We start from the raw sequence: 21,831 nt of genomic DNA, 5'->3' as shown, positions 1-21,831 counted from the left end.
AGTTTTCAATGGTATAATTGAACTGAATGTTGTCTGTATTGTAGCCTAGCAGGGAGAGTCTGCCTGTGTCTACAGTATGTTTCAAATTATGATAAACATTATTGAGTCATTGAAATGGTTGAAATCTAAGACCGGTTCGAAGGTTTTGAGCAAGGGAATAAATGATTACAGCAAATAATAAAAAAATAGTATAAAATTCAAATTTCCACAATTAAAAAATGTGTAAATACTTAATGTTTTAAAAAATTAATAAAATTCATATTTATTTATAAATGATGCAATATATGGAATATCATAATGAGCACATTGAAAAGAATATTAAGCTATTCCTTTTGCATGCCAGTGCCAGATAAAGTTTTTGTTATGGTATTCATCAAAAATTTGTTTCATTACGCGCCCTTCAAAATTAAAGCAACAGTCAGTCGCCCGGCCCACTCGCTTCTTTATACAGTTTATATAAATTTATTATAGTTTATATTTTTTATATAAAACATATAAATTTTTTTTACTACTTACGTACTACTGTATGTTTTCTTAGATACTATTTTATATCTTTACAGAATCATTGAGAAAGTACCCACCAATGCGATCATTATTCCGAAGGTGCACAAAGGAATACAGATTGCCTAACTCCGATCTTGTCATCGAAGAAGGAACTATGGTGTTCATTCCTATTCAAGCGATACAAATGGACCCCGAAGTGTTTCCAAATCCTGAAGTATTTGACCCGGAACGATTCGCACCGGAGAATAAAGCTAAGATGCATCCGTGTCACTGGATGCCTTTTGGAGAAGGTCCACGTAAATGTATAGGTGCGTGAAGAAAAAGTAACGACGATTATGTCGTCTTAAATATAAAAAGCGGAGCAATTAAATTTAAAATTTTTGAGATTCCCAACGTCTTATTGATTTTTGGTTCGAATGGACAAGATTTAAGAGAAAAACATATTGAATAAACTTCCAATCAATTCACACAAACATTCTTTTTACCGATATTAAATTGTTAAATAATATATTTTATACACAAAATTAGATTGTCATATAATATATTCAGTGACTTTAGAACTAAGCCTATTTCATTACAAGCAAATCCATTAGCATATTAGATGGCAAACATAATTATTGATTTAATCACTTTTCAGGTCTTCGTCAAGGCTACGTCCAATCGAAGCTTGCCCTTGTCAAGTTATTGCACAAGTATGAATTAACTTTGGACGAGCAGACCTCGGTACCTCTGAAGATCAAGGCTTCTGCTGTCTCTTGTGCTATTGAAGGCGGAATTTGGGTTAAACTTAAGAAATTAAATGAATGACACTATTAAGTAACAACAACTACAGTCAAAATATTGACTATGTAAAACTTGAGGCATTACATTCGACGCACCAATATTTTCGCAACAAAATATTGCGTATAATATTGTAAGCGATGCGGGTAATATAAGCAAATACGCTGCGGTTATCTTTAACATTAAGCATTGTGTTATGTGTGCATTACAACACTGTACGACTGTTGAATGTTCACAATATTAATCAATATTACGTCTTAGGTATTTGTGTCAAGTTCCATAAAGATTTTCAAGGTATTTCATTTAATACACAGTGTAGAAAAAAATAATTAATACCTAAGATTTAAATTTGTAGATTGTTCGTTTCTTTTTACGGGTTAGGAAGCCTCATGCATCAATGGAAAACTTTCTACGTTGTGTGTGTTTGCAGGCGTTGTTGTAATCTAACTAGGGTTTATATACCTAATGTCTGAGTTTTTGCACTTTAAGAGTAAGTTTTGAATTGTACTAACCACAGTAGTAATATAAAAAAAACATTGTGATATTATAATTATAAGCAGTTTGAAAGTAAAAAATTAAAAGGTTTTTTTTAATACATAGTATAATAATACATTCAGATATAGTATATCTGTATGCACTTGGACATTGTCTGTTCGACATATAGTCTTATGTGACCGAATTATGCTTTTATTTACTTGGTAATCACTCTAGCGTGCATACAGCTATATATCATTTCCACATTCAGTGTTAATGCTATAACAATTGATTTTTTCTTTGCGTTGTTTCTTTTGCTCACAACACATCATCATCGATCATCAGCCGCATGAAGTCCTCTGATAATAGATTACCAATGGGACCGGTTCGAATCAAGCAGCACCCAGCTACATACAGCGTCTGCCGAGGACTTGATCATGGTTGTCTCTTGTTTTTTTGAGGTAAGCCATCCTACGATGCACGTGCCGGTCCCTGATTGCCACTCCAGAACTTAAAGCCCTAACTATAAGGTCTTGAGAACAACCTCTGAATACTTTGTGATTTTAATAATTTGTTTTTTTTTTTAATTTATATCAAAACATCATCAAGCTGGGGTTTTTACACTAACAAAGTTTTTTTCACCATGTTGCATCTTGATGTAGCTTTCGTATATGCCTATGGTAAGCCAGATTTGCGTAGTAGTAACGACAATTTGATAAATTTATGATGTTTAAAGCAGTTATAATCAAAATCATAAACGATTGATACAATTAAAATAATAATGGGCTATAAAAAACATCCTAAGGTGCCATTATGCCGTGTAGACTTTTACATTTTAATAGCAAACACAAAAGTAAATGGAAATTATTTTATTACACTACCTACATTCATTAAAAATTAATCTTTTCAAAATTTTACATTTATACACATTATAAATGTCAACAGAAATCTTACAGTGTTAAAACCTTGTCATATAAAGTAGGTCAGCGAACTTGTACTAGTAGCTTGGAAAGCAGTGGTTGGCCATGATAAAATTAAAATATATTTGAATTAATTTAACATCTGTTATAGATTTAAATTCTTATTGTCATCCATTACCTTTGTTAAGTTACGTGGAGAATTATTTACAAAGTTACCCATCTTTAGTATCATCATATCAGCCTTTAGACGTCCACTGTAATGGATAGTCCTCCTGCAAAGAACATCACGATGACTGGTAATACGGTGTCTACATCCAGTTACTTTCTTTAACTATGTCGTCGGTTCATTTAGTCGGGGACCTACCCACATCCTGCCAACAGCGTGTGGTCACAACTCAAAAACTGTTCAGCCCCAACACGAGCCACAACAGAAGTTACATGAGCCATGTTCTCCGTCTACTGCATTTTGAGACGAGCAATTCTTAGAGCTATGCGGTGACCTTAGTTCTTCTACGGATCTTCTGATTTTGCGGCGACAAAAATATTTTTTCTTTTATGCAAAAAAATTACATGCAAGTAATTTAACATGTAGCATGTCAATAATAAATATTATAATAATAAAAAAGACCAGTTCTTTATATTTAATTTTTAAACATAAATATGTTAAAGATACTTTAAATTAATTCATAATTGAAAGTATCTTTAACATATTCGTATTTTGTATTGCGAATATCGTTTTGTTTTTAATAAGAAGTGATTGTTCCGTGAATGATTTGTATCAAAACAAAAATTTATGGCCGCCTTAAATATTAAAAACAATGTAAATAAATTGAGTTATTAAAAGATAGTTCTTAGTCTTGCTTTTCTTTTTTCTGTTTTCTCTTATTTTTGATGTTTACGTTAGAGACGTGTTCTTCAGAAGATTGAGAATCAATTTCCGCGATTTCAATTGTTTCTTTATTGACAACTTCTTCTTCGTTTATTTTTTTATCGACTTGTTCTTCTGGTTCAGCCATTTCCTCCATTCCCAATACCTGTTTCATATCTGGTGTAATATTCATTACGGATGGGAATACTTTACTTTTAGGTATGAACAGGGCTTTATCTTCAGCCTCATCCAAGAATTTGTTTAAGCTTTGAATAATACTATTCTTCAGCTCTGTGTAAATCCCTATACTATCGCGTAGATCAATCGATAAGAACTCCCGCGATCTTTCGGAGGATTCGTGATCTTCTCCTTGGCGGAATGATTTAATCCGTTCCTGTCCAAATTGACGAACTATAATAGAACTGGACGAGTTTCTTTCTGAGTTTGTGGTAGAAATATTTACCATAGAATGTGAGGTTAAGTCAATTCTGTCTAATACATCGTATAATAATTTAACAATAAATGTATTTTCCTTAGAAACTGTTTCGTAAGCGGTTATTCTCATCAACTTTCTCTTTTCATCGGGAACCAATGATGATTGCGATACGAATTCAGGTTTTTTCGATACGTATAATATTTCTCCATTGGGGCTGCTAATGTTGAAAGATTTCTTAAAATGAACTTTGGTTACACTGTACGACAAATTGTAGTCTCTAGCATGTTGCTCCCTGTAATCCGGAGTAACTGTTCGTACATGTCTTTCGTAACGTTGCTGCAATGAACAAAAACCTTTATTAACGAGGACATCATAAAAACATATTAATTGTTACATAACAAGACACGGTATAAGAATAGAATAACATAATAAAGCCAGTTATGTGGTAATGCAGTTATTTAAGACCGTGTTGCAATGTATACATAAAATTTTAGTTTTCTAAAAAACTGTGAATTTTCGACCGAAATCTTTACTGACGGTTTGTGTTACATCTTTCGTCACCTAAGTTTCACGATACAAAATCATGTATTATACTGAATTTATGCTGGCCTAGAGACATTACATGGTACATCTACATATTTATCTTAGTAATTATATCACCTACTTGGCGGAGTTTTTAAAGGGAACAGTCTAATAATAGTATTATACTGTATGACCGTATTAATCGACTACGGACGGGTTTTAATATCGGTAGTCTTCGTCGATTTAAATAACAAGTAAAACATCTAATTACGATACATATTGTTATTAAGAATCAAAAGTAATTAGGTTAAATGTGACACGTAGCCATAAAAAAGTGAGATAGGCGGTGCGCAGTCTGCCAGGCTAGCGACACAGACTCCAGGATTTGCAACAGCAGTTTCCCGCATATCCGAGACGTGCAAATTTCAAAATTTTTTTGCTACATTTATTAAAATGTTTATAAAATTACTTCTTATAAGTTTTTAAAATATACATATAATTCCTTTGTTAAATCTTTGAAAAAAGTTTACCAGCATTTTATCGATGTCTCCTTGTAGATGTACAGTGACACGGATGAGATGAAAATCCACAGAGAGCATCACTCTGACCAGAGCCAGGAGTGCAGAGAGCAGCCAGCAAGCGGTGTGGAGCCAGGCAGAGGCCACGGTGAGCTGGATGGCCTGGTATACGCCGCGGATGCGTCGCTCGTATGCTAAAGTAGCCACATTGACGGTGTACGTGCAGCTATACAAAGCGATGACAGATATTTTATACGAGAAAAGATTAGTTAAATTGTATTTTACCACATTGAGCAAAAGTATTATGCATCCTCTATATAACTTGTGCGCTCACCAGCTTCTTATAAACACGGGAGACAAAACACACATCTGTTGCTTATACCTTACTTTACACATATGTATTGCCGCTAATTGTATTGTTAAGCCAATAAATGAATTTTAGTTTAAGTTTAGTATGAAGTTTAGGGGTTCACGCGTTTCATAGGGGTGCCTAATACTTTTGACCAAGGCTGTAATAAATTCCGTTTTGAAAATTTTGGGATTATATAAGTATTCATTGTTCAACGTACGTAGTGCTTCCGGTAATTTCGCCTAATTTAAGACAAAGTTCTTCCAGCCCGTATTGTGTAACAGTTGAGGAGTAGACGCAAAGACCGCCCATTAGCAGAGAGAATACGAAAACCGGAGGCAATACACGCCAAGGTCTTTGTAACCTAAAAAGTATTCATTTAAAAATAAAAGTGCTGTAGGCTGAATATTGATATTAATTTTGAATAGTCTAGTACAGTAACAATATCACAAAGTAACTGTATTTTAAGGTTTTGTAATACATTGTATTGTAAATAAAAAAGTAAAAAATTGGAGATATACAATACATAAGTGCTATCGCTTTATGAATACTTTAATCACTTTTGGAAAACCTTTTATAAGATGACTCCTATTGGTTGCACGTATCTCTTAATTTGCTCGACTGTCGTCTCTCGGTTTTGATAACTTTTGTTGAATTTTTACAAATATTACAATTTTCTCTATTATATAATAATAATCTAGTGTGTATTTAATTTTTATGTGCGCTTGCATAAAATTATATCTTCAGTATTTGGAAGTCTAGGTTCTTTTTTTTTGTTTGAGGGGAAATGGGAATGTTGGGGGGAGGACAGGGTTATGTGTGAAACCTATCCACAAAAACATCCCCACCGGTGATCGTCCCTTGCGTGGTGTGACAAATTTATGTCAATATTTAGCAGGCTAAATTTATAATATTTTAGTAAAGACTGAGATGAAAAAAGATGTTTTTTGTTTAAGCGATTTAAAGTACCAATATATTTAAAAAAAATATACCCAGTAAGTGTGCGGCTACTGGCCGAGCACATGAGAAACATTGTGGTCCACACTAGGCCGAAAATACCCGATACTAGGGGCACATACGTTGGTAAATAGCACGCGCTCTTGTCAATCCATTGAGTACTTAGGAAATCCACTGGCAACACTAAAATTAAGCTCTGTATCAATGATCGTGCACTGTCGCGAGATTAAATTTATGCACATAATTATCGTCTACTTAAAATGATTTACTGCCGTCATGATATTTGTGAAATATTTTTTAGCTTTTTTTTATTAATGAAAATTATGGATGAGTAGTTTTCTTTTTATATTATGTGATATCTACTTATAAAATACGGTATTAAATAGTTGTTTTGCAAAGCTGCTTTGCTGCGCTGCGCTCGCTGGTCCGTGGTTTTCATTCCACAACCTTATTGCCACAGCCATCATTTGTTCTGCGCGCTATACGACCTCACCTCTACCACTACAACTTGCCAATCCGCTGGGCTATGTCGGTTATTTTCGTTCGTCTATATATCTCCACATAAGCCTTCAGTAGATATTAAGGTATATATAGATATTAAGCTGCTTTGTGAGATTTACTGAAGATTATTTTAGTTACAATTTGAATTTTCTTATACGTATAATAAAACATAAACGGACTTCTACATCCATATCGTAGTTTTAAATAAAAAATAACTAAACTCAAAAAAGTAAAAAATAAAAGATCGTTATAAGTTAAACTAACTCTCAGCCATTTTTTCGTCCGGGATGAACTCGTAGATTAGATTGTGACGGAGTGAAGTCAGTGACAGGAGCTTGGGAAACAATACGCACTTCTCGTCAAATAAATACATAATCATGTGAAAGCAAAACGTGCAAAACGCACCGAACACGAATGCCATGAAGAACAACAGCAGATGAGCACCTGTTAGAATTTAATGACCGTTAATAACAGCCTTAAGAGAAACAGTGAGACTCCTTAGAAAATCTCAGTCAAGTGGAGGCCGATGAAGGAAATACGTGAGCGCCCCGTCGCGTGCGTTGGTGGCTGATTATTGAAACGAAGAGGCCGATACGAAAAGTATTTGCCATTCCTTCCTCACCCCGTTGCGATTATTGTTAGACCTTCGAGAAATCGGATCAGCAATTTTTAGTCGAAGCTGTTAAAACCGTGTAGGAAAACAAAAGCAAACACGGATAAAAACAATTATATCATTCGTTGAAAACCCTCTAGATAGAGTATCTATAGCATATAAAGCCTACAAACCATAGGAATCTTATTAAATTAGTAAAACCGTAAGTCTAATATTACATTTTAGTATTGTGTAAGTGAACCGGCATTTTATTTGGTACATATGACTAAGATTCTCTGGGTTTGGCTTTTTAGAGCGTTTTCTAAAGAAATTATGTGTCATCAGTGGATGTAGACAACATATAATTTTGTAATAAGAGTACCAAAAAGTGTTTTTGTAATTATTTTGTTAGTTAATGTTTTTAAATAAAGGGCAACCTTTCCAAGCTCCATTGACTTCAGCTTCAGTTTTTTCGATCAACTTAAACTCTTCGTATAGTTTAATTCTCTCCATTTTCATACAATTCTCGTGGTTTAATTACTTGCTTTAGAATTAATTATACTTTTTAAATATGTCTCATTTTTACAGTAAAATAATATGACGTACGTAACAACGTCAGATGAATGTGCTTTATGTATTAAAACGATATTGTATTTATGAAGGAGTAATGTGAAAAATATTTACATACTCTTTAGGTTTTATCGTGTTAATTTCTGTAAGGTAAAATCAATCGAAATTCCAATAAATATCAATTAATAAAAACGATTGCAAAAGTAAAGTAATGGTCTGGCTAAGCAATAAAATTTATGTTTATTTAGAGAGTTTATACGCATGTTTAAATAATAAGCAGTTAATTCAATTATATTAAATCATATGGTAATAATTATGTATGTTTTTATCTATATTTAAAAGTGTATAATTTATACCTTGTTTCACCACCAGTACATATATCGTCGTTTCGGCCTATAGACGCCCACTGTAAGGCGTGAGCTTCCTCCGAAGATATCTATGGAGAGATATACCAAAATCGCCATGCTTGGCAGGAGGGTTGGCGATCGGAGTATGATATTTTGGCACACAGAGGACGCTGCTGCCCATATATTCTATAATTAATGCACAAAGTGAGATTACTTCGGACAGAATCCCGGAAATCGAACCAGCGACCTACGATCGCAAGTGCTCTACCGCTGGACCGCTAATGCTCAAGTATGAGTAAAAACGCCAAATTGTACAGTTATATACTAAACAAATTGTAAATTAAAAATCAAGAAGCTACCGAATATTTTCCTAAACATAAAACTGAACAAATTATTAAAGTTTATAGTCAATTTATAGTTTGCGATATATTCCTAATTCTCCTTTTTTTTTAATTTATGTATATAAGTCATCACAATGAAACTTATTATAACGAAATATATTTTTTTGAATAGACTTTTCTAGGCACCTTCGAAACGACAATACATTGGTATAATATAATTGGCGTATTTAAAAATAAATTTAAACATAGTATTTTAGTCCAAATTTTTACTATATACAGGTTTAGAATGTTGATTCTATCGACAAGAATCTTGCAAAAATATTGTTACACTTTTAATGACAATTTTATAATTTTTCATGACATAAATATTCTATTTGCCACGTGAAAATCAACATGATATTAATCTCACGCATGTCTATATATATCCTTTGTTGAAATAATGTAGACAAAATTAATAACAAGCTTAAAAATACTTAAAAACGCAAAAAGGGCTGTTTTCGTTATTAAATATTTTGCACCTTTATATTTTTGCCTATTTTATTGATATTTGTTTTTTGTTTTTGTAAACAGACCCAGTGTTAGAAATATACTTTCATATAACGTTAACGAGAAATCTATCTCTGTTGCTTATTTGTTGTTTGACTTTTTCGACTACGGCTAGCTGGCCATTTACAATTACTTTTACCAGTTGAAAATTGATCGCATTAATCTCAATTATGATTCGCGTGTGGGACGTCCTTCAGCAGCAACAGAAAAACCTACCAGCATATTTGTCGAAAATTGGGTAATGGAATGAGTAAAGTTTAAAATATTTTGCCTGATATTTTAGGCGATAGGAAGCTTTGTATTAGATGGATGACCCATATTTTGCTCGGACAGGTTATTATGCAATGTAATAAGTAGTACAAGTAATACGATATAATAAGTAACGAAAAATAAAGAAACAAATAAAGGCAGGGTGGTACACTGGCATTTGTTTGAAAAATTTCGAAAGCAAAGTACTCTCATTAGGACAAAGCGGTCAGTGCACTCCACAAGAGGTTAAAAATTGTTGAGTCATCTTCTTTACTTCCGACCTCATGCGTCTTTCTTTACTTATTTAGAAAAAAAACATACACTGCTTCTCACAATGATTCAGGAGGGTACGATGCATAGATTGTCAAAATAGTCTCCCATTTTGAAATACAACAAATAGTTAATGAGTTGATAGTTTAATGTTTGGTATTCTTAAAACTTTTAATGTTACCTCTCGTAATATTAGAATTGCTGTGTAAAATATGCTACAATATCTCATTAGACAAGGATAATTATGACAACTATTAATTAACATAACGAACACAGCCAGTCAGCGTGTGCAACGTTGTTTTGATTAAACAGACCTCGTGCCTAGTCGAGGGGTCGAGGTGAGATAACTCGTTACTCACCTTTACCTCAGCAAACGTTAGTGCAGGTTAAATAGAGAATTTGTTGTTATATCTTTCGCTCCTATCTACACCACATACAACGGCACCATAAATTTATTCCTAGTTATTACAGTGATTCGGTTGTAGCACTTGTTCATCTTAGTTGTGTGGTGTTCTACGTAGATAAAATAAGCAGGTTACAATAATAATACCATTAATAAAATTGTGTAATAGGATTCGATGAATCGATTTTGCCTATTTACACCGATTTATTTTATAAACTAATTACTTAAAAAAAAATTCGATTTATGTTAAAAATCCTTTCTATGATTTTATATTGTAACGATACATTACCAAGAATAAGGAATAGAGTGAACATGAAGTCCTATTTTATGAAACTTGGGTTACCGGAGTTATTTTCTAGTTTACCTAATTTTACTTATTTCACTATCCAGAGGGAGTATCTGATACTGTTTTTTTGGAAAATGATGTAAAGTAAATAATATAAATGTTAAAGAATATGTTTGACATTATTTACTGTTTTCACAAGCATATAGCTTGAAATATATTTTTTTACAAAAGAAAATGGATGAAAATGTGTTTACAATTTTTTTTTAAAATGTCATTGTCATGGCAGTGCTACGTCGGTCAGGACCTTGATATACATTTTCGATCTAATTTGGCATTCTATTTATACGCAAAATAATTTAAGCAAATATAACTTTATTTCACTTTTTAATGAAAAAGTATAATAGCAAAGATCCAAAGTTGTGCAAGATTTGTAGTTTTTGCATTCGAAATTCGAAACTATAGCGTTAACCTAATAGCGCGTTATATACAGTACAGTTGTTAGGTGTGCAGGTATGGTATTGGCCGAGGTGTATATTTATTTATCCATAATATTCATCTACATTTACCCAATTGTGGACTTTATAAGAAAAATGACAGAAGAGACAGAATAAAAACGCGGACGGAATCAGATCGAACTCCCCTTCAATTTTAAGTTACGAAGGTTCTAAATGCGCCATGATCTAAGAAATGCCTACTACAAACTCAAACAGATATTTTTGGTTGTCATTGTCACAATATCTTTAATACGGTAGCAAAACAAGAACCATTCATAACATAGCATGATTTCTTTACTAACTAAATAAATAAAAAATTTGATCTGATCAGGCAAAAAATCGAAATGCGGTCGCATTTCGATTTTTTGCCTTTTTGGATTTTCTTTATAATATGTAATATGGACACATTGATTAATTTAATTCGATATTTTATTGGCATAATTAATTGGCCTACGGAATGAGTTTCATCACATCGTAGTGTTGCAACGACTGACTCTCGATCCGTATATTTAATGACTGCATGGTAATCTTGACCGCTAACCTTTATGGTTTGAAGGTCAATAGTTACATATTCACAAAAACAAGTACTATCTGGGTTAAAAATTCGACTCACGCACACACACAGAAATTATGTTCTGGACAACTAAGGAATGTTTACATCAATTCCTGCATTCTTTAAAAAAAATAATGTGCGTATTATTTCTAGGCATTTTTATATAGGGACATTAGAGCCGAATTGTCTCAAGGGTTTTCAAGTTTTGGGCTTAGCAACATATTTGATACGGACGCTGCTACATAGTCATGGGCTAACCTTAGACGCAAAATTACAATCACCTCACATATTTGTTATTTATCAAGTTTACTTGTATCGGGTAATGCCGGTGAGGTCGATACAATTTCTGAACCACAAAAGAGAGCTATTAGTGCAATCTTAAATGGAAGATCTAGTGGCTCTCTTAGAAAAAAAAAATTAGTGAATAAAATATTATGATGGTACATAGTCAAAATATGAATGACAATCTGATCTATGTACATAAGAATATTAATAAATTATCATAAATTAGTAACCTTTTTGAGAATAACTATGTACTAAATTACGATATAGTTCCATGTAATGTCTCTAAATTATCTGGTAAAGGTTGGCTCATGAAGTAAAAACTTGTAAATTTTTTTTTCAAGTAGGATTTTAATACTGGTAACAGAGGTTGGAAATTATTTGCACTAACTACTGTATTAAGAATATTGAAAAAGTAACCACAAAAAATTCGACTGATTTTATTGCGGGGTCTTATCAAATCAGGGCGCGTTTGGAACTCTCATAGCTTTACGTTGAGGATACTATTATAGATGAGCTAAATTGTGAGGGAGATCAATCTGATTCTGGTTTCTATCAAAGTGGGTTCTTCTGGCATTCCTTTCATGACGTACACAATTAGTAAATGAGATCCTGAGTATATACTAAGATAAATAATTGAACATGAGACCGCTGACGCTGTGTTACGGAGTATATAGTATATGCTGTTTGCGTCCAGAGACGTGCGAATCATGAATACTTCTTATATTAGTGTAAATATCTACTCGCAACTATAATATTGTTGTGTGTATTGTGTAGACATTTACAGCTTAGTCTCTGGGAGCCTCGTCCTTAAATATTTGGAAGACCATCGAGCTATGTATTGTATGTAACAAGATGATTGGTTATTGGTGTAAAAACTTTAAAAATGGTTGAAGTATAGCTTTGTCTACAAAAAGCTTTATAGTTTTTACACCTATTTCCAATCTTTCTGTATAAAGTGATAACTCTGATATTCTATTGGAATGCGGTAGGCAAAACTTCTTGCTGGAACATAATAAACAATAATTATTTTTAATATGTAGTATAACCAATTTCAACTATATTATCATTTATTTATTTATTATTCACTATTTCTGAAACCATTGATTTTTGATAAGTTGTACTGAATGTTAAGGAGCTATACATTCACCCCCTAATTTTTTATATTTATAACCGATCAGCCTGTATATAAGCTGGTTGATAGAATAATTAGATGCTGTATCCGTTTCTTATAACGCTTTTGGTTTATACTATGTAGTGAAAACTATTTTTATTTATTTTAAATAAAAAATCTATTGTTAAACAATGTTATTTTGCCTTTTTTAAATTAATTCTAATTAAATTCTTACTTAATTCGTTGACAGTAAAAACACAACGGATTAAATGTAACCTGAAATAATAAAAATAAGTCAGATTGACAATGAATAGCATAATTAAGGTATTAATAATACTTTTTCACATCTTAAAAGTTCTTTTTGTCAATGCACGTAAGAACGCAGTAAGTATTATATATATAAGTGCGAGTAGGTTTTGTTGTTTGATAGTCAAGAAATATTCACATATATATTATTTTCTACTATAGCTGTTTACTAATGCATGTATTTAATTTTACTTTAACGTTTTGTTGTTCTGATGATAAAGTAAATTATAATAGAGAATCACAGTTATTACAATAACGAAGCCGCCGTTTCAAAATAATAAGAATTTAATTGAAACTCAAAATGTTTTTTATTTGACATTGGAGGGCTTATATTTCTTATTGTCACTTTTAGGATATCCCGTCGCCACTGAGATGACACGACTTAATTCCAAGGGATTTATTATAAGGTTACTTGAAAGAGAGAGTTTACAATAACAAAGGCATATTGGTAGGTATACAGGTTGTCTGGAAGAAATGTATATTTTCCAACTTTTATTATAAAGAGTATAAAAATTAAATATTTTTAAGCGCTTTTAATATTATTTACGAGAAAAGAAACGAGTTTTGTTTAACCCATAGTATTAAAAAGAGCCGTTCCTACAATATTGTTTTCATCTTTACTGGTCATGGGACAGAGAACTGAGATGCATTGTCTTAATATTTTTTAATCGTTGCATTTATTTAATTTTCGAGAACGTCCACGGAAAAAACACATTTAATTGTTTCTTTTTACTTTGTCCGAAATATGTTTTCCTGGGACATTATAACAGCTCATAATATTTTTTTCATTTAATAGACAATATTACGCTCTTGGTCATTAATTCTGTTTTGTAATTGTATAATATGTAATATAGATATATTTATATATAATAAATATATAAACATATTTGTTTTGTAAATTTTTAAGGACAAATAAAAATATCGCCTTCTGTTGAGTACTTGACCAATCAAAGGTAGTGTACCGCAATGGCTGTGTCAGACAATTTATTCGAAACACTCTTACTGTTTGTTATAAATAAGACAAAATATTTTTGCTGTTTGTATGTTTATAGTAGTATAGTAGTAGTAGTCTTACCTCTTATAACGTAAATCTACGACTTAAATAATAACGATTTGGTTGAAAAAATTTATGAAAGAGTATCATTGTTTAGTTGTAGAGATGTATCTTAACTGAAAGAAAAACAATGTTAAGCCGACGAAAGTTTAAATACCGAATGGCTGTCAAAGGCGAAATACCTATACTTACAAAATTACATGGCTATTTAAACACTCGCCTGAATAGTAATACAGAAAGGATACGACAGACGGCGTATCAAATGGCACGCCGTATGCTGATGTGTTTTAATGCGCGGTATCCGTTGCGAATTCGTTCCTCGAAGTGCGGTGTCCGTTGCGACAAAGTCTTTGAAGGCGAGACGCATGTCAAACAAGACGGTTATTCATAGGGAGTCGACTTGGCTAAAAGAATGCTGTCGGTAGCGACCCGGGTTAACATTTATGTACATTATGTGTGTAGCCTCTTCTGTGCCAGCTTATTAACCGACATAAGCCAGATTCGCAAGTTGAAGATGTAGTGGGCTGACCACAAACGCGCAAAGCATCTGTTCCACAAATAAAAGTTTTTTGTAAATGAAAAACTTGTATTGAAACGCTATACCTCAGGTCCCAGCTACCAGATGGCCTTAAGGTAAAGTTGTGGAATGGTGATGTGTGGTCAGATAATCTTATTAGGGTCGTCGGAAAACGCAGGATGTAAGCAACTTCCAGTCTGTTCTTTTGGAAATCTATAGGTTATATCCAGCTGCTGTCGTCTTATTGCTGAAATTATGATATTCAACCTAACAGCCAACCCACTTCTCTCCGTTACTCCGACTGCGCTGTGAAAGCAGAGGCCGATTGGCCCGCCTCGACTCCTCCGAAGTGTGTTTGAGCGCTCCTGGAGCTTGTTCCTCGATTAGGCTTTAGGTTAGCTGCGAATAATAATGCCTTGGCTACTGACAAGTCTTTCACAATAATGATCAAACCAGGGTTAACAAAAAAAAGATAAAGCGGCGTAAATTTGCTCGTATTGTTTGCCTTATCTTTATGTTTGATCTACTATTTATGTGAAAGAACTTTAAATGCGTATATTTATGCATGCATCTGAGATGAACTGCTCAGCTACTATAAATATAATACAATTTTGTGAAGAGTTCATTCCGAACGCTTACAACTGTACGGAAATTTTAAAACGCACCTAAATTTGTTTCTGTATCTTTGGATTCTTTTTAATTTAATAATTTTTTCAAGCAGTTTAACGTATTTTTGTTATCCGTTTGTGGAAATATGTGAAGATAGTTTGTAACCATCACGAAACGGAACAATTGACAAGTTGTTTACAAGAAGAAGAGAATATATATTAAAAGTTTAACGATTTTACTTTGTTGTTTTAAAGTCAATAATTTTGAAATGTACATACTAATTTTTAACGTTTTGACAAAACAATTTATACTTTTTATTATAACTGCATTAACCTTTATTTATATATGGTTCCAATATAAATACACGTATTGGACAAAGAGAAAAGTTTTCGGACCAAAACCCGTGGTGCCTTTTGGAAATTTTAGGGCAGTGATAGCGAGAAAAGAGCAGTTTTTCCAACCGCATTGTAACGTTTACTTTAAATATAAACATCTGCCGTACGTAGGAATGTACTGTTTTCATCGACCAGTGTTGTGTATCATAGATCCTGACGTGATGAAGCTTATACTGATCAAAGATTTTGATCATTTCCAATCGCACGGATTATATTCTGGAGGCGTCGGTGACCCGCTCGCACGACATCTTTTTACTTTGCACGGTAACGAGTGGAGGAATTTGCGGTTGAAGATTTCGCCCACGTTTTCAAATAACAAGATTAAATCAATGTATATGTTAGTAGAAAACATTGCGAATAATGCCCTAGCGTATATTGATCTCGTGTACTCTAAGGAAGAAGCAATGAACTTTTCTTACTTATTTCAAACTTATATGATGGAGATCGTTGCGAGCGTTGGCTTTGGAATTGAATGCAATGGTTTTAAGAATCCGAATTCAGAGTTTTTGAAGTATGGATTTGAGTTTTTCAATCCGGTTTCGACATATTTGTAAGTAAATTAAATTTTATTTTAAAGTAAAATCATAACCGTGCATGCTTTTTAAGAACAGGATTCTCCTCTTTCATTAAAACGATAAATTAGTGTCCGTTACTACAAATATTAAAAGATATTGGACTAGCACTGTACTATCCATTTATCTTTCATCATCATTAGTTTTAGTCGTTTAGATCTACTGTTGAAATCTATGTAGTACATAGATTTGCAATGAGATGCAGAATTTTAAAGCCCAGGTCGCCATTTGTACAGTGTGCTATGTGGCCTGTCCTCTGCCAATTCAACTTGCCAATGACTGGACTGCGTCGGTCTGTTGAATATCTGAGACATTCGCCCATGTTTGACGGTAACAACGGAATAAACTACCCAACCTTTTCAGAACACGTTGCTGCGTAAGATTTGGTGCAGTACTAGGCTATAGTTGTGCTTGTCATCTTATACTTTTTTTTCTTAAACCTTTGGAAACATACTAAAGGTTTACTGTTTAATCCATCCTTTATTGTTTTTTTTTTAATTTAATTAGAATATTAAAAATTTTAGCTAAAAATAATATTAGTTAAAAAAAAGTTTTTTTGATCTCCCAGGACATTGATTCGTACAATAGCGTTTATTCTACCGGACCTGTATGATAAAATGAAAATAAGGCGAATGAGTTCTGAAGTAACTACGTTCTATTACAATTTGGTAAAACAAACTGTCAAATACCGGGAGGAGAATAATTACAAGCGGAATGATTTTCTACAGTCTCTCATAGAGTTAAAAAATAATAAACCTGTGAATAAATTTGGTAAGTTATTTTCAAGTATTCATGTAATAATTCATGTGAAATTGTTAACCTTTAAAGAAAGGGTGTTTGATTTGTTTAGTATTCGTAAACATGAAGAGAAAATGATACTTTTTTTAAAACGCCTTCGCTGATTGTATGCATATGCATATGAAAATGAAGATGTAGTTAAACAAAAAGTGAAAAGAAACACATTAGTCAGATTAGCATACTATATATTTTTTAAGTTTTTATACGTCTACCCCATAACTCTACGATGAATTTTCAACGATTGAAAAACGTAATATCCAACGTGTTATTTTAAAAAAAAATTGTTGTGTTTGAAAGCGTCGCTCACTATAAGGGCTCACTATAAATAATGCGTGGTACATAGTCTCTCATCATCATTAAAGCCCTGGGAAGACCATAGGACTAGACATAGGACTTTCTTATAGATTTTCAATAGGACTGGTAGCAATGCATGCCATATCCAGCGCTTCCGCCGACTTTAACACGGTCGTCTGTCTATCTTGTGGGCGAACTTCAAAGTCCCCGCGGCATTTCCTTCTGTGTGCTATGTGGGCGCCTCCGCGCAGACATTTTATTTCGCTAATTAGTTGGGCTGTTTTCTACTTTCGTTGGTCTATGGTTCTTTATCATCTTTCATCATCCCCGATTCGATCTCGTAGCGGCATTTCGAGTGCAGCAGCTATACAGGTTATATTAATTTAAACTTTGCAGTTACTAAGTTAGATAATAACGTTTTCATCTTCTTTCGCCGATATAAAGTGTATAGTTATTTTACATCATAACTCACACTTTCTTACTCTCGCCTTGTTTGTTTTCAAGATAACCGGTGCATTAAATTAATGTATAATTATATAAATGAAATATTCTATACTAAATAATAATTACAAGTCATATAGTGAAGTTAGTTTTGGTTAGATGCTGCTGGAATTTCTAACTAGTCGTGACATTCTCTGTGTTAAAAAAGTACATAGATGTAATATAGTAATAGTAATATAAACATGATACCTACGCAAAATATCAAATAGAACGTAATATATGTAATTACATTAATTAAAGAAGTCAATGTATAATGTCTAACACTTTTTCAAACGTTTTTAATTTTGTATTTTAAGTACATTAAGAAATTTATTATTTATCTTAAAGATGATGAATTATTAGATGATATTATGTTTTAAGGTCAAAACTTACCACGGGATGGTAAATTTTCAATGACCGATATAGCAGGGAATACTATGCTATACATGTTAGCTGGATATGAGACGTCGTCAACAGTCGGACAGCTTGCGGCGTACGAATTGGCCGCAAATCCTCTCTTGCAGGACAAGGCTAGGGAAGAAATCAGAAAGATACTAGCGAAGTATAATGGAGAGTGCACTTTTGAAGCACAGAGTGAGATGACTTACTTAGACATGGTATTAGATGGTATGTTACTTACGATATGCTTTTTTAAATTATTATAATGCCTTTTCTACAGGGACTCTATTTTTATTTAATATTTCTATTTATCACGTTTTCGATAATCGTTCTGCACATTTTTAGGAACGTTGGTCTTGTTTCCTTGTCTTTAATTAACGAGGCCATAGAGTCCTCGCTTACTTTATTGTCTAATACGATATGCTTTTATATATACAAAATTTTACTTCGTTGATCCGATATTAAATTTAATTAACAAATGATAATAAAAGTTGACTTTAGTGGCTATATACCGGCGGTATAATACCATACGAGTTTAGTCAGGCCCGCGGCATATCATATGGCACGCCATCTGTTGTGGCGAAGTTAATAAATGCTGTCTTTGTTGCGGCGACGATTCTTGAAGTGTATAACCCGTTGCGGCAGCGTTCTTGAAAGGAAGTTGCATGTTAATCAAGACAGTTAGGCAAAAGCTGTTGACATCGATCAAAGGGTACCGTAGATCGAGACTCGCGGTAGCTTGCTGAGTGGCACCTACTACTAGTATCTTTTTGTATTTATTATATATGTATTTAGTATCAAAAAATATTATGTTAAATGGATTTTCTTATATTTACAGAATCAATGAGAAAGTATCCGCCAATGCGATCCTTATTCCGGAGGTGCACAAAGGAATATAGATTACCCAATTCTGATCTTGTTATCGAAAAAGGAACTATGGTGTTTATTCCTATTCAAGCGATACAAATGGACCCCGAAGTGTTTCCGAATCCCGAAGTATTCGACCCGGAACGATTTGCTCCGGAGAATAAAGCTAAGATGCATCCGTGTCACTGGATGCCTTTTGGAGAAGGTCCACGTAAATGTATAGGTGTGTTAAGTATTGGTAAGGTAATGTTTTAATTTCAGCATTCGCTGATAAGATTTCAGGTAAGTGTTAGGGAAAATTTTACTTTGTATTTCATACGAAAATTCTAGGTATCTTTTTTAATTTTGTTTACGTTCCGGACAAACTTTTAATTTATGCTGAGTGGGTGATGTGTGAGGCTTAGTGTAATAATGATGAGAGACACACCTCTTACATTGATTATTTAGGGCCGTTTTCTCCCAACTTCTTGTTTTAATACCTTTAGTTGTTGAAAGTAGAGATCCAAATCGATGATCGTGCTCTTAAACCTTGTAATAAACAATGCCATTCCAATCTCCAATCATTATACATTATTTATTATTATAATTATTATACATTACACAATATAACCTTATTGTAAGTGAACCGGGGTTTTTTCACAATATTTTTCTCTCGTTCTTTTATTATAACATCCACTTTTTTACAAACAGCATAAATCTCTTCAAAATCATTCAGCACATATTTAGAAAGAATTGCAAATGAGTTCCCGGTTCAACAAATTTCTTTCACTAAGCCCGTGTGGTACTTAAAAAACGAGCTTTTTTGATAGCCAGCTTTTTTAAAGGGCTTAAAATAGTTTTGTCATCAATTTTAAATTCTTCATCTTCTTCGTCGTCTTCTGATATGCCGCTCTACTTTTTAAAAAATAGCGATCATTTATTCCGTAACCGCCAAAGCGAGTTGCATCTTTGTCATCAAATTTCTCGAATAGCATGCGAAGGCGATCCTATAGTTGTAGCAAAAAGTGTCAATTGAAACTGTGAGGTTTTTGTAGTTAGGCATCTGGCATAATCATTTTGTTGTCTTCATAATAAAATATTTACGATGTATACTGAACTTAGACAAAAATACTAGTCGCTATTAGTTTAGTCACCTTGCTTGACTTTCTGAAAGGTTTACTTCAAATGGTTAATGTTTTTCATCACAATGTTCATTTTTTCATCACGTGTTTTTCATCACAATTCAAAACAAATCATCAACACAGCTTTCACTACGATAAGTCATTATTTTTTAAAGTTATTAGAAATATAAAATATAAATATGTATTCCTAAAAATAATGCGAACTATCTTAAAATTTGAAGTGAAGATTGCAGATATTTTGCGTGGCATCATACTGTTATCGATGTATAAATTGAATTTTATGGTCTTCTCATAGTTATTTTATGTATATTTTTGTTTGCACTATTCTTTTTGTTTACTTTCGTAAGTCAAAAGGGTATACTAAAAGAAAACTTTTAGCATATCATTAGTCATTAATTAATATCTATTAAAAAGCCACGTGAATAATAATAAAAAGAAAAAAATATAACAGCAAATCTCATGTGGATTTTATTTCTTCAATGTATGACCAATTACAATAATTCAAAACTTTCACTTTCTACCAGTCTAATCATGGAATTACATTGAATATTATATCATATCGTTTTGAAAACATTCTTTTGATCTTATATCATTTGCATTACAAAATATAATAATCATTATACTCATTATACATACTTCAGCCGCTGGAAGTCCACTACTGAATATAAACTTCACCCATAAATTTCGAACAGGACCGATTGTAACCAGCCTGGGTGAGATTAAGCACAACTATGTTAAAGGAATTTGATGGTTATTGGATAAATTATTTTACAAACAGGTCTTCGCCAAGGCTACGTCCAAATTAAGTTGATTTTAGTTAAAATACTGCAAAAATACGCATTGGCTTTGGATGAACGAACTGCTGAACCAGTAAAGCCAAAAATTTCTTCGATGGCTTTTATTCCCGAAGGCGGAGTTTGGATTAAACTTAAAAAAATAAACATGTGAGTAATTTTATATTCATAGAAAATTCTTTCCTGTTATTCAAATTTGAGGTTAAATAACGTACGGCGTAGAACAGATGCTCATTAGGGCTTTATGGTTCTGAGCCACAGATCGCAAACGCAGCGTAGTTCATCCACCGGTTCCTTGGGTAGGTCTATGTCTAGCAGGGGATGTTTTACGACTGAAATGATGAAGATGATGATAATTTTCCAAGTAAAAACAAGTAAAACTGATCCATTTTAAATTACACGCTATAAAAGTCATGTGAAGTTGTCTATATATCAACATTGAATTCGACATAATCGCAATTTAATTTATATATAGTTAATAAATAAAATAGGTGAACACCAACCACGAAGAAATAAGATTTTTTTATCCTTATCATGTTATTTTTTCTTAAACTTAAATGGAATTTCATTATCTGAAAAAAAAAAAACTCCGATCGTCTTAGGAATAAAATGACAAAAATACCCCTCAAGATATTGTACTCGTAATCAACACCACACAGAGAATTTTACTAATTACCAGGCACTCAGGTTACATAAGCGTATCTAGATGGTTCCCAACATTTTGTGCAACGCTAAAGCACGCCGGAACC

The 21,831-nt window shown here is 32.9% G+C and overlaps 1 protein-coding gene across 1 annotated transcript in view; it reads left to right on the top strand.

The window, feature by feature from the left end:
- LOC137920029 (uncharacterized) overlaps positions 1-21,236 on the top strand; it is a 24,724-nt gene extending 3,488 nt beyond the window's left edge. The window contains exons 4-11 of the mRNA XM_068763261.1: positions 561-812; positions 1,142-1,302; positions 5,062-5,170; positions 15,617-16,307; positions 16,898-17,100; positions 18,283-18,528; positions 19,139-19,390; positions 21,067-21,236. Of these exons, the coding sequence (XP_068619362.1) occupies positions 561-812; positions 1,142-1,302; positions 5,062-5,170; positions 15,617-16,307; positions 16,898-17,100; positions 18,283-18,528; positions 19,139-19,390; positions 21,067-21,236 (2,084 nt within the window). The remainder of the gene's footprint in view (positions 1-560; positions 813-1,141; positions 1,303-5,061; positions 5,171-15,616; positions 16,308-16,897; positions 17,101-18,282; positions 18,529-19,138; positions 19,391-21,066) is intronic.
- The last annotated feature ends 595 nt before the right edge of the window (positions 21,237-21,831 follow it).

The sequence above is a fragment of the Battus philenor genome, unplaced genomic scaffold (assembly GCF_028537555.1).
Source record: "Battus philenor isolate CCGP_79_NKW_IND1 unplaced genomic scaffold, ilBatPhil1.0.hap1 SCAF_17, whole genome shotgun sequence".
NCBI lineage: Eukaryota > Metazoa > Arthropoda > Insecta > Lepidoptera > Papilionidae > Battus > Battus philenor.
Note: the sequence above shows the minus strand (reverse complement) of the source record. Positions and strands in the feature narration are given on the sequence as shown.